Consider the following 12,943-nt stretch of genomic DNA (forward strand, 5'->3'; position numbering starts at 1 on the left):
GCATCCAGGGACTGCCGGCATTTGACCCCTTTTAGTGATGGGATCTGCATATCGAAGCTCTCCATTTTTAACGTCGTTGAACGTCCACCATCTTCACGTCCACTTTGTTCGTTTATCTTCGATGTGGACCAATAGAAGTCCCGAAGATATCCCCACTTCGCCTTAGCATTGTATTTACTTGAGATGGAGTGCAATGCGATTCCAAGGAGTTCCTTGAACCTCGGAAGCTGCGGAGGGGCATCGTGATCTTACACTAGATTCGCCCATGATGAATGGAGCTCAAGAATTTGCTGGTTGTTCATGTCCACATCAGTAGAGAAAAGTCCGAAAACCGAGTGTTTTACTTTCCCAGGTTATTCAGGGTAATAGGCAAGATAGTTAAGTGTTCCTTCCCCCCGAGAACATTCAAAGCCTTTCTATCACAAGAATCTGTGAATACTTTCGTTAATTCTCCACTTTCACTATGCGTTATTCATTTACTCTTGGTGCTGCGGCTTTTGCTTTTGCAACAGCAGCTCCTGTCACAAGCCCCTCAAATTCTTCGATTTGGGTCACAGAAGTACCTACTTCTGTTCGTCCATATGCCATCCAACATTACTTGGCTGGCGGCTGTGTAGTTGGCCAGCAGATTTATCGTTTCCCAGTCACAGGTCCTTCTTCAGATTATGCCTTTTCTCTGATACAAACGAATGCACCTGGTTCGACTGCTCTTGGCGTTCTGCCACATCTTCACGAGGTTCACTATGAGAACTTCTTCAACTTTCGAGGCCGCTTTCAACTTTGGACAGACAAGTATGATGATCAGAATACTCGAGTTCTGTTACCAGGAGACTATGGCGCTGTACCCCACAATACAACTCACACCTTCCAGATCTTGGATCCTGACACTGAAATGCTTGGTGTGATCCAGCCTGGTGGCTTTGAGTATGCTTCCCGTCTATTTCTCAGAACAAAGCTAAACTCTACAGGAATCTCTTCTACGCCCTATCGTCAGGCAACTACTCGTCTACCACTCTTTCTCCATACGACCCGTCCGCCAATGCAAGCTCCGACTCGGCCGCTGGTCCTAGCGCAAGCTTAATAGCCACCCTTGAAGGTTTTGATGTCTACGCTCAACCAGACTTTTCTCCACGGTACGACGCTATCAATGGCACGGCACCCTCAAACACCACTTGGCATACAGGCTCCAATGCCCTTGCAACAGACGCCTACACCCCATATTTTGTCGCCAAAGACTACGGACCAAAGTACCTCAACAGCCAAAACGGCTACCAAGTCATTCAACCATTCGTCACGGCCACCCAATCTGCAAGCAACTTCACACTCTCGACCATAACCACTGATCGAGTTTCATCCAATACTACGGTTCCTACAAGGACGTTTGTTGGCCATGCCGCGTTCGAGGTTCTGGAAGGACAATTGCAGGTTGAGATGTTGGGAGAGAAATTGAGTCTGTTACAGGGCGATGTGGTATTCATCCCCAGGAACACGAGCTATATTTATTATAGCGAGGTTGCGTATACAAAGTTCATGCATGTTGGACAAGGAGGAGAGGGTTTGGATAGTGCGTTGATTGCCGCTGGTGAGAGTTGGGATAGTCCTGTTTGGCCGACTTCTTAGAATAAATCTGAAGTGAAGGGGTGGGTGGTTCAACTGTGGTTGTGTGCTGATGTGGTGGAGCTTTCCTGTATATATTTTAGTCTTCAAAATGTTACTACCTGGAAAGCTGTCGAGCTAGACTGCTTAGTTGTTGCATGCCGCCTTCACAGCTTTAACATAGAACAAGAATAAGAAAGCCTATCCAGAGACTTGAATATCAGAGTATTCATTGGAATCGCCACCTCAAGGTAAACATCCACTTTTCACTCTAATTTGGAAAGGCATAAGATACGCAATATTTTCAAAATTGCAAAAGTATTGGCACGCGGATTGAGGTCAGGCAAGTCACGAAAGTCCCAGGCACGATTCTAGGTCCTCTGGCCAAGTCTCTCCGTTCGAATTCGTGTATCACGCTCCCGTTCCCGCAATCTCCCACATTCCTATGCACCCCATACATTCATCACTCACTGTCAATAGCAACCACCAAATAATGTTGGAAACCTTATATAGTCTTAGCATAATCTCAACAGTGAAAGTCTAGAATCTGTGCCACCCCACGTTCTTACAATGTTTATGCTTTATGCAATATTACTGTTTGCGTCCTTTGCGGGACGGATTCATGCCGATCCTGGAGTATGTCAAGGCATACTCGTTGAAACATTGGGAAATGGTGGAGCTCAACCGGATACATATGTATACTCTGGGTATGACACTGTTTACAGCGTATTATGTTGACATGGCTAATAACAATAATCAGGGACATTTATACCCTGGTTACAACTGGTCAACCTAATGGCGGCAACGTAGCAGCTGCCACCGCTGTAGGCAGTGTGATCTCTGGCTCCTTCAATATAAGCCAAAGCACGCTAAGAGATCCCACATCAACAGCTCCTACATTGCCGAATATCCTTCCATTGCCCATTTCGACATCGCCAGGAGAGCCCGTTCCCACCTTGCCACCGAACATCATTCCGACGTCACCTGGTGAGCCAATTCCGACTCCTCCACCACCAGGTGCTACACCATCAGCATCACCTCTACCTCTCCAAAACCCTCCAATACCAAGTTCTGCAGCTCCTTTGCTACAATTTTCTTCCACAGCGCCAGTAGCAATTCCGACTTCATCAGCTCCTCCAGCACCACCCTCCTGCTACAACGTAGTGACACTGTTTACCGAAGCTGATTCAGCTGGAGCCGCGTACGAAGTCTGTGGTCAGGTAGAAGTCTGCTACACCTTGCCTACGAACCAGCAATACAACACCGTTTCCGTGACCTTGGGTTACGCATTGAGCTGCGAGCTCTATGCCGATTCGGGATGTACCGGGCAGAATTATGCGTTGAATGAAGGAACCAGTGCAGCCTCAGACCTTTCGACTGTCGAATTCGCGAATACGTTGGTGTCCCTGGTATGCTTTGGTTTTCCTTTGGATGCTCCCTGATCATCGTTGGAAGTGGGAGTTGTGAGCGCATTTGTACTTCTAGGTTTTTGCAATATTGTCAAACGAAATGAAATTCAGCATCAAGAATGACCTATCATCATCCCTAGAAATCTTTTTGCTTCATGAGCTCTCCGCCAGTGAGCATTCCACGTCATTTGTGGAATGTAGAATGACCTGATGGTATGCGCCAGACCGCTCCGTTTGTTTCCCGAACTATAGTGACATGCTGGAGATGTGACTTGATTTCTTAGGAGCCTAATATGTGGGCATAGTGTCGAAGAATTTTCTGGGCGGTTTTCATATCAAAGCTTCTCGAACGCTCAATCCGTAGGATGTCGAGGATCATACATCTCATAGCCTTCGTCCTCAGTATCACTCTCGCCTTCCGCTGGCTCGGTAAGGACCTTCGCTCCAGGTGCCACAGTCTTGAAACCTCCCTCACTCTTGATTTCTTCCTTCACTGGTTCTCCATCCGCAGGTGCAAAAGCACTCTTGAACCCCGACTTCTTGAATCCTGCCTTCTTAATCCCACCTGCGCTTCCACTACTACCAGAATCTCCACCTAGCTTGATAGATATAAGTCCCGACTGCGAGTTCGCCTTTGCTTCAGCTTTCCTGGCTTTTGTTGAGGCAAGAGGGTCGCGGGTCAGTTGGCGCATGTCTTTAAGGCGTTGCTTGTGGGAGTGATCGTAGGATGAGAGATGGGCTTCGTATTCGTTCATCCGTGCATAGCCTTTGCTGCAAAGTTCACCTAGAGTTGTCAGCATGCGCGGGGTAGAAAGGGAGGGCATGACGGACAGTAAAAGGATTTCACTGCTTCCCGAGCACTTTCGGTCTTGGGAGCTGGGTTGGTAAATCCGCGCTGGGAACATTAGTACATGTCGCAAAGGTATCGACAACTGGACTTACAGGAGGCATTTTGTAATACTTAAAAGTGTTGGTGTATGACTGGCTTGAGCTTGGAGAATGGAACTGGGGCTGATGGAGGTGGTCAAAGCTCTCTCGTCAAAATAAGCTTAAATCGAAACGACCACGATCAAGAGAGACATTACCAAGCTTCACTCTTTAAGCAAAATCAAGATGGATCGGCGAGAGTCGACGGCGTCGCAAGACACCCTTTTGTCACTTCAACAAGTAGACCCTTCACCTATCGATACACCTCCGGATCTTGGGAAAGAGCTTCCTGAACTTCCTCCTGCCCCTTCAAGTTCCTCAACTCTTGGCCTAAGTGGAGGTGGACATAGCTCTGTCTACTATCGTAAATAGTCTACAGGATCAGGAATTTAATGTGGATAGCTAATAGTTATAGTGACAAGGTTACAAAAGTACTCAACATATGCCTTTACGATCTTCGCCTCCTTCCACATAACGAATACATCGATCATACCCCTCCTCACTCGCTCCGTCCCCGCGTCCGAACGGTACCTACTTCTCACACGTCCATACTACCAATCGTTTCCCCTGGAACCACTTCTTATTACCCTCCCAATAGCGACACATGTTCTCTCCGGACTCGCTCTGCGAATTCATCGGCGCAATGCGAATCTAGCCCGGTACGGAGCAGCAAACATCTCCGTTTCAGACCGCTTCAAGAGACGTCTTCGAATATGGCCAGCGGTGTCATGGGCTAGCTTATCAGGCTATGTCCTTACGCCTTTGGTGTTGGGGCATGCGTTTATGAATCGCTTGTTGCCTTATATCTACGAAGGTGGTTCTTCGAGTGTAGGGCTGTCGTTTGTTAGCCATGGGTTTGCGAAACATCCTGTTGTAGCGTGGACGGGATATCTGGCGTTGATCGGTGTTGGTGTTGGTCATTTTGTGTGGGGCGTGGCTAGATGGCAAGGCTGGATTCTTGTTGGACATGACAAGAAGGCAAAGAGGAGGTGGTGGACAATCAATGGGGCTGCTATTGCTGTTTCGTTGCTGTGGGCGGCTGGTGGGCTAGGGGTAATTGGGAGGGGTGGTAAAGTTGATGGCTGGGTTGGGAGGGGCTACGATGCTTTGTACTCGAAGATACCATTCGTGGAATTATGAAGTTCAGGAGAGTTCAATTGAAGCATAGCGAAAGGAGTTCTGAGACTATTAGAATCTATGTAAAGTATAGAGCAAAGAACAAATGCAGCAAGATAGCTCAAAAAATCCAACAAGTGCCTACATCAAGGAATAAAGAAAGAAGCCCTTTGGTTCCCTCAAGGCTCTTGTCTCCCTATTTCGTAATCTACGTTGAACGCTAAGTTAAAGTTGCCAGTAACATAGCCCGCCTCTCTACCTGCATGGTCTATCACTTCTCTAGCTCTAGGACTGTCCAAGTCAGCTATTCGATCAAGTATTTCATCATCGGTGAAACCATTTCTAGGTCTACCCGCTGCCCCCGCAGTATTGATGTTGTCGGGCCGCCTTCGTCGTCGGCCTCTTCGTGGCGATCTAGATGCCGCTCCTCTTCTGGCCCGCTTGCGTCGGCCTGGCGCAGGTGATTCGGCCGGAGGTGATCCGGGTGGAGGCCTTCTGGGTTCCTGTCCTCTGGGTAGAGGGCCTAGCACGACCTGCACTCCATCGCGCCAAGCTGTCAGCAAAGGAGTACCTGTGGTGAGGAATTCGGCTGGAACTCGGGCACTGTCAAGAATAAGACCCCATGGTCTTCTAGGAGGTATCAACACGTCCATTGGGACGAATCCGATGTGCCCTTCATAGTCCACGATCGCTACATTACCATCTGCATCAGGAGTACTGTTCCACAATCTCACTGGCTCGCCCAATAGGAATACGGGTTGTGTCCTTGTTGCTGTAATCATTTCTCTCAACCTGTATATTGGCAACACGACAGGATTAGACGGCCTGGCAGCGGGTGCGGGAGCATTTCTGGCAATGATAGCGAGAATAGCCGCTCTGACTTTTGCCTTCTGCCTTCTCACATATCCTGGGCCCCTTGGGACCACGGGCCTTGTAGCATTTTGCGCCACGACTCCTACTGGTCCTCCAAGAGCTGCCCAGAGCGGCCGCAGGCCTTGTTTTGTTCCCACCTGGCCTAGATCCATAGGATTATCTCTTCCCTCGTGAATTCCAGTATAAAACACACGTGGTATAGGAACATCGACACCTTCTCCGTTGATGGTTACTCTCACAATCGCCGGTTCCGCCACTTGTTGGTCTGCCATTGCACCTGGTCCTGCTGCAGGATTGAATAGCGGCACCGTTATTGACGACCAGCCTAGTAACCAAGAACAAGATCAGTGTTTTTCTTCCGACAGGGTTGAGGAGGAAGACATCAGTCACAGAGTCAAATCCAATTTGAGAATTCTCAAGATTGACAAAGTGGAATAGAAATGAACATTAGTCTAGGGTAGTAACTTACCCCAAGGTCTCTCCAAATATTGTAGTTTTCTGAGCTGCACATCTCCTGTTTGGCCATTTGCAGCGATGACAGTGGCTATGTCATCCTCTCTCCTCTCGGTCGTGTCACGGAGGAAAGCGCCGCGTGGAGGATTGAAACCATCGATTGGTTCGAAGCTTCTTGGCCTCTCGTCCTCGATATCTAGCCCGACCTTACTATTAAAGCCGCCCCTTCGGAAGAACCTGAATGAAACGTCGTCAATATTATCCCCTAAAGGCGCAGATCGCGCTGGTGGTGGAGTCTGTTTTCTCTCTGGTTGTCCAGCCCCTTGTCGTCGGCGGTTCCGCAGGACTGCTGGTGCATTTTCATGGAGCCTAACTTGCTGAAGAGCATCCACTACAGCCAGTTAGTATGACTTTCTTTTTGAATATAGGATCTGGCGGAGAGGAAAGATTCCTGTACCATGTTCTTCGGAGCAAAACTGGCGAGGATGAAGAAAGGGGGGGCAGCAGGAGCTTGCTACTTACAAGGCACGAATCCTTCAAAGTGTGGTTGGGGTAGGGCGTTAGGCTCGTCAGGCTCATTTCTGCACGCTCTCCTGGTAGATTATCAGCTTGCACCGCTCACTTCCTATATTACGTCGAACATGGGATGAGGATTGACGACCGCTCTCGTTAATGACTTACACAAAAACCTAGTTAGGGTTGTCTCTCATAGCCTGCTCTAATCGCCTAGGCAGTACGATTTCACGAACGATATGTCCCACTTGTAATACATTGGGAGCAGCAGCAGGCCCGATTGCAAGTCTACGCAGAACTAGATAAACGTTTCCTTCGTCTAAGTCGTCACGTATGGCTTGGCCTACGTTCCAGCCTTGGACCAGTTCGTTATATCGATCAGGCCGAGCCCGTGGGGGCCCGAAACTATCCCAATGCTATGAACTATTCAGTATATACGCCTTTGACAAAAGTCTGGGAGCCGAAGAGCTTATTCAAGGAGCTGAGACGCATGTTCTTTGACGAGCAGCTACCGAAAATGATCCAGATGATCCCAACTCCTAGATCAAAAATAGGTCAAGAGCAGAATTTGACTCACTGGGTTACCTCCTTCGGCTGGTCTTCCACCTACTGTATCTATTGGCAAGTTAGGACAACTTCAATAGTGCTCTTGGAAGCCGAGAAGGAGAAGATTCATTTAAGGTCTCGAGATCTTCGACAAAACAAACTCTTTAGCTGAGTTACAGCTGGAAGAATCGGCCTTCACGATGGAGAAGAAAAAACTGCGGAGTACAACGTACGCGCTTGACGTCTGGCTTCCCGCCATTATTGTAGACCCCTGTAGTGAGAATCTCAGTGTCAGTAAACCTCTTCTGTGTATTTTGGGGGATAAGTCTATTTTAGGAGTGCGTTCAGAGCACCACCTCTGGAGTATGATTCCTTAGACAGCAAGGTGTAGGGACTTGTGCTCCAAGAACTTCAAACTTACATATCACGCCTCTTCTGGAATTAACAGGTTCATCATATTGCACTGAAGTCCGATTCACCGATGATTCGTCGAAACCTGCCGTGTCAAATTCGCTTTCCTCAACCCAGCGCACTCTGAATCCCTCTGTGACGATTCCCAAACCAAGATCAAGTTCAAGGCCACGTTCTTCTACGATAGCCTCAAGAACCAGCCGCATCCCTTGTGCGTCCAGCATGTTTGCCCTTGTGAGGGCATTCCAATACTCATCAGCCGCGGCTTCCACTAAGCCTAAATCGTCCATATTAGCCCGGACGAGATCTCGATATAGCTGTGAAGCTTGTGTTGCTTGAAGTTCTGCTACTGTTGGACTACGCCCGTTCAAGCCCCATAATTGCCATGCAGCACGTAAACTCCCGGCCAGTGCGTAATAACCACACATGTTCTCCTGATAGCCATCTCCTGATGGAGTTGGAACCGGGGTGTATCCCAATGCAAGCCACGGAAGCAACGCATCTCGAGCAGCTGCATTATGCGTGAGTGGCACCGGTATATTGGCGATAGCTTGATTGAGGACCTGAGGCAATTGTCTCCTTTCAATAGCCATTGCGGAAAGATTTTGATTCATGTGTTCCCTTGACAGCAAGTTGTAGAAACGACCAAAGATTCATGCAAGACTCCATCACGCTATAGCCATTTTCACGACAAAGACTTCGTTGCTGAAATGAGTAGCATAAGGTTGGAGTACAGATTGGACGCAAACGGAAGAAATGGTCCATTGGCATGTTGGCTGAAAGCATATCAGGCTATGTCAAACTTTGTCAAAGAAATTGCTTGGATAATAGGATCTGCTTTGAGGGGGGCCAGAAACACCAAACGATCGTTCATTGGCGCATGAGAAAATACTTTCCCTCATTTGCAAGAAGACGAAAGGAAGAGTATTTTCCATGTGCAGCGCTCTCGTAGTGTACACATGTCTCGCAATATCATATCATATGAAATCTCTAAGACGTAAAGCCTTCTGGTAAAGGTTTAAGACGAAGAAAATTCTACATTTTTGATAAACGCATGTGACTGACATGATGGAAGCATTTCAACAAAAAAACAAGAACTGCAGCTAAAGGCACGAAAACTCTCAAATGGACCCGATTCTCTTGCGCTAATGGCGGTAAGAACGACTACAATCCATGCTAAAATAGGTAGATGAAGCAGAGCGCATGGCTTGTTAAGAAGAGCCTGCGGCACTCAAAGAATCGCGTTCTTGATGTGAGCGCGTCGGTTGGCTGAACGTGTGAGGTGTCAAGATTGAGAAGTGGTCGAGAATCAACATGGCAAATTTCAGAGGCGTCGCTTTCCTTATCGATGGTCCACAAATGCATGATAATGATGATTGATGATGGGGGAGGCATGAAAGTTGAGTTGAGCTAGGGCTAATATCACCAGTGGTTGTCAGAATTATTTACGCACCCCTTATATTTTAGCGAAAACACACCAAAAACCCACCACTTTGCAGCATCCTAACTATTTGAATTTATACTATGACATAGCATAATAAATGGAATATAGCTTCATTGCAATAAGCGCATTAACTTTCGTATAGAAAGTTTCTTCTCAAAGCTCTTAGTTCCCAACTTATTAGAATCCTATGTTTTTACTAGTAGATTTTGTACGGAAGTTTTCACAGACTTAATATTAATTCAAACCAAAAATATCACTACAATTCTAATTGATTAATCTCAAGCAAATAAGTTATTTCTACTCAATTCTTTAATTTCAAGAAAATCCATAAACGTGAAGTTATTTCATAAAAAGGGGAAGTGGTAGATTTTGGGTATGTTTTCGTTAAAATTTGGGGGGTGCGTAAATAATTCTGACAACCACTGGTGATATCCAGGCTATAGATGACTAAGCACTCCTGAATCTCCGGCCCTGGAACTCTTTGAGAACAACATTACAAGAAATGAGTTTCTCTAATTTCAAGAACATTTCGAATCGCTGGTGAGTTTTCTCGGGAGAAGAACGAGGCTATCAGATCGGGTTCCATGAAAGATAATCAGAGATTACAATCAAAGCTTCAGTTATATATATAGTCTTTCGATTTGGTCATTTGAAAGTACACTCTGCAATTTTGATAGCGCCATCATGAAAGTAACTCCGCTCGCCAATGCCATTCCTTGCGATGCCAATCTATCTATAACCCGTAGCAATTCGTCCCTCATTCGAGCGCTTTCTATCTCAACAATCTCAAACATCCTTCATCGGATGATTCTTAAAAAGCTCATCTATAAAGTTAATCGTATCTCTCGTCATCTTCGCCTCGCCTTCACCTCTCCTCCTCTCATCTTGCGTCTGGATCATCTCCTTCAACTCAGCCAACAGCTCGACGGTCTCGGCCGGACTGGCAATCCAAGCCGTAGTTCCAACCACTCTAGCTTTGAAGTCATTGCTTCCCGCACTAAGGAACTGATCTCCCACATGCAGAGTTCTTTCACCTTCAATCTTGACCCGTTCCTCTTTGCCCTGCTCATGTTCATTAGAGGTAACGGAAGGAGAAGGGGTCCTCGAAGCAGGACCAGACCCGTGATGCAATGTCCCGAAGTAGTTCTGACAAACTAATACACCCCAACTCTTATCTCCAATATCGACGAAAACGTCATTTCCGCCATTGAATGCACAGAATGGCAATTGCTTGCCAACTTCGCTCATGTCCAATTTCTTCTGTACCACCATGACCGTTTCTTCCAAACTCTCTCGAGGAAATTTATATCCGGCTACTTTCGGGATAATGCCTACGGCACGCTCTTTTCGCAGGATGGTGGCGGGGAGTGAGAGGTTGGTGACGCATTCTTTCAGGGAGAACTCGGCGAGGTCGAGGAGAGAGGTTATACGGGCTTGGGTCCAAGTTGACATACTGGGTAAGATCCAGGAGCGACGGGAGAGGTGAGTGAGGAGATAGGGACTTGTCATGGAGAATTTAAAGAGGAAGTTTGACTCGCCACCTGACAAGATCGGGATGTTAGCATTTGCTCGATGGGCTAGACAATCTTCTTTACGAAAAGTCTGGGGTCATTGCCTTACCCATCACGACGAGATTGTGCTTTTGAGTATTCGTGAGCAGATCAGAGCTTTTGATAGCCTCGAGGAGACCGTGGAGACGGCCATAGTACCTCTCTGCCTCCGTGTATCCTGCCGCTGTGACGATGCCGATTTTGGTGTCATGGCTCATGAGCTCTGTAGAATTGTGATTGGTATTTGGGGATCATTCTGTTCATATGTGCGTTTTAACTCACGTATAATTTCTTGGATAACAGGGTTATCTGCTTCCAGGCTCTTTCCATCATCATATCTAGGAAATTTTAAGTCGGACATTCGAACAATCAGATACCTCAAAACAAGGACTCACAATGTAACATCACCATCAAAGGTAGCCAGCTCCAAGTTTCCAGCTGTTGTCACGCCCATTAATTGTGCCGTATTCAGTATCAGACGAACATCATTGAAAGAAGGTGGGACGAAACGTCTTGATGAGATGAAACGCTTTTTGTCTTGATATCTGAACGCTGCGGCTAAAGGCAATCTTGTGAAGAAAGTGCCAATACTTGGGACGAGAAGCTTTAGCTTTGAGTTGCCTTGTGTGCCCAGCTTTTGGTGTTCAACTGGTAGTCGTTAGCCAATGTCAATCATAGTAGCAGTTGTGGTGGGCAAAGCTAAGTCCTGAGATTGTGTCCGTTCTTGATTAAAACAGGTGACTTACTATGGTCATCGATCATCTGCTCTACATCAAGCATAATTTCCTCGTATCTTCGACTAGCCACAGCTGCCATTTGCTCCACAGAGTGGCTTGCTGTCTCGAAGACACCAGTCGGTTGGGAGTGTAGCACAAAAGGCACAGCGAGTAGCGCCTTAATCCATTCTGCAAACTTTGTTAGTTCGAACATCGTTGGTACACCCCTTCCATTAGTCTCCTTGCACTTTCACCCACGCGTCGAGCCTGTTACGAAGCGGGAGGGAAAACAGGAGCGCAGCGCAGAGATGGATCGAGAATTCATCGGCTGCGTTCTGCTCCTGGACATGAAGAGATTGAACAAGGGAATTTTTCTAGTACTTGAAGACGAACATGCAATCGTAGCATTGTAGCAACTAGGAGTGGCCATAGAATGACCTGTGAGCGCTTCTTAGATTGAATTTAGAGCACAAGATGTGAGCGAAGAATTGCATGTGGAGACATTGTTGGGTCTCACTTTTTGCTTATGGGTAGAGAGAAGAAGCGCAAACTGGAAGACACAAACACTTGCTTTGATGTGGCATATGACAACTGGCCAAATACCAGAGTATATGAAAACCCAACAAACTCATTGCTCAAAAGCATAAACACATCAGTCTTTGGGGATGAGGAATGTAGTCATCTGGTGCCGCCATGTCGTTCTTTGTGGTATCACATAAGGACAGAACATGACCGATGTCATGCGCAGAAGACTGATACGTTTGCGTCAACATTTTTGTAACTCCATAGGACTAAGGAGGGGAAAATCGAGTCAACTAATCTTTCTCTTTCTCTTAATGTGCAAATAGGCTTTACGACGCTGATAGGGACAAGCTGTTTCAAATTGTCTTACTAGATGCTCGAAAAATCCTTCTGGCTAGACACTAAAAACAACCATCCACATGAATGAACTAGGGCCACTTCTGATTACAGTAACAAAAATTGATGCAACGGTAAGCAGATATGCAAAATAGAATCGTGGCTGAATCCACTGGGATACGCAATGCCCCAGAGATACTCGCGGATGACCCAACTTCAGGTTATTCCAAGCCTTCCAAGAATGTATATTTGAATTAATCGAAAAATCCTCAAGCATAATCAAAACCAAATCAAACATACCTATAAATTGATCCCTCCTATGCGTCTTCAACGCATCTATCAATCATCAGCCCTCCATCCAAGCTCTAATCCCCGCCTTCCCAAAGGACCTACACTCAACGCGATACCTCGTCGTCATCTTCTCCCTTTCCCCCTTCGATCCCGTATTGGAAATAGATTACAAAGTCCGGCTCGGTCCCGAGAGAAAGATAGTCGACGGGCTCGGTGCTCGGAAAATAAATGTATAGGAAG

The 12,943-nt window shown here is 46.8% G+C and overlaps 7 protein-coding genes across 7 annotated transcripts; 3 read left to right on the top strand and 4 right to left on the bottom strand.

Moving 5' to 3' along the window:
- Positions 1-463: 463 nt before the first annotated feature.
- LY89DRAFT_724292 (RmlC-like cupin) lies at positions 464-1,620 on the top strand (the record flags this gene model as incomplete). The annotated part of the gene is made up of 2 exons (XM_018218884.1): positions 464-924; positions 969-1,620. 2 exons carry the CDS (start codon positions 464-466, stop codon positions 1,618-1,620), a joined length of 1,113 nt encoding a protein of 370 aa, XP_018063603.1.
- A 566-nt stretch (positions 1,621-2,186) lies between these two features.
- On the top strand, positions 2,187-3,198 carry LY89DRAFT_281723 (uncharacterized protein). The gene has a single exon (XM_018206458.1). It carries the CDS (start codon positions 2,328-2,330, stop codon positions 3,036-3,038), a length of 711 nt encoding a protein of 236 aa, XP_018063604.1. The 5' UTR covers positions 2,187-2,327; the 3' UTR covers positions 3,039-3,198.
- Positions 3,199-3,983, bottom strand: LY89DRAFT_281722 (uncharacterized protein). Its single transcript, XM_018206457.1, has 3 exons — positions 3,948-3,983; positions 3,837-3,900; positions 3,199-3,789 (listed from the first exon to the last, which is right to left on the bottom strand). The coding sequence occupies exons 1-3, from the start codon at positions 3,954-3,956 to the stop codon at positions 3,359-3,361; spliced, it is 504 nt and encodes a 167-aa protein (XP_018063605.1). The 5' UTR covers positions 3,957-3,983; the 3' UTR covers positions 3,199-3,358.
- Positions 3,984-4,089: 106 nt separating this feature from the next.
- LY89DRAFT_788150 (uncharacterized protein) lies at positions 4,090-5,166 on the top strand. The gene is made up of 2 exons (XM_018223140.1): positions 4,090-4,296; positions 4,348-5,166. The coding sequence occupies exons 1-2, from the start codon at positions 4,119-4,121 to the stop codon at positions 5,070-5,072; spliced, it is 903 nt and encodes a 300-aa protein (XP_018063606.1). The 5' UTR covers positions 4,090-4,118; the 3' UTR covers positions 5,073-5,166.
- LY89DRAFT_281742 (uncharacterized protein) lies at positions 5,150-6,488 on the bottom strand. Its single transcript, XM_018206459.1, has 2 exons — positions 6,391-6,488; positions 5,150-6,246 (listed from the first exon to the last, which is right to left on the bottom strand). Exon 2 carries the CDS (start codon positions 6,191-6,193, stop codon positions 5,228-5,230), a length of 966 nt encoding a protein of 321 aa, XP_018063607.1. The 5' UTR covers positions 6,194-6,246; positions 6,391-6,488; the 3' UTR covers positions 5,150-5,227.
- Positions 6,489-7,418: 930 nt separating this feature from the next.
- On the bottom strand, positions 7,419-8,739 carry LY89DRAFT_281747 (uncharacterized protein). The gene is made up of 2 exons (XM_018206460.1): positions 7,855-8,739; positions 7,419-7,704 (listed from the first exon to the last, which is right to left on the bottom strand). Exons 1-2 carry the CDS (start codon positions 8,456-8,458, stop codon positions 7,607-7,609), a joined length of 702 nt encoding a protein of 233 aa, XP_018063608.1. The 5' UTR covers positions 8,459-8,739; the 3' UTR covers positions 7,419-7,606.
- A 1,179-nt stretch (positions 8,740-9,918) lies between these two features.
- LY89DRAFT_724295 (IMP-specific 5'-nucleotidase-like protein 1) lies at positions 9,919-12,943 on the bottom strand. Its single transcript, XM_018218885.1, has 7 exons — positions 12,806-12,943; positions 12,713-12,748; positions 11,585-11,743; positions 11,234-11,486; positions 11,121-11,176; positions 10,909-11,061; positions 9,919-10,829 (listed from the first exon to the last, which is right to left on the bottom strand). The coding sequence occupies exons 1-7, from the start codon at positions 12,828-12,830 to the stop codon at positions 10,075-10,077; spliced, it is 1,437 nt and encodes a 478-aa protein (XP_018063609.1). The 5' UTR covers positions 12,831-12,943; the 3' UTR covers positions 9,919-10,074.

The sequence above is a fragment of the Mollisia scopiformis genome, assembly GCF_001500285.1.
Source record: "Mollisia scopiformis unplaced genomic scaffold LY89scaffold_29, whole genome shotgun sequence".
NCBI classification, from domain to species: domain Eukaryota; kingdom Fungi; phylum Ascomycota; class Leotiomycetes; order Helotiales; family Mollisiaceae; genus Mollisia; species Mollisia scopiformis.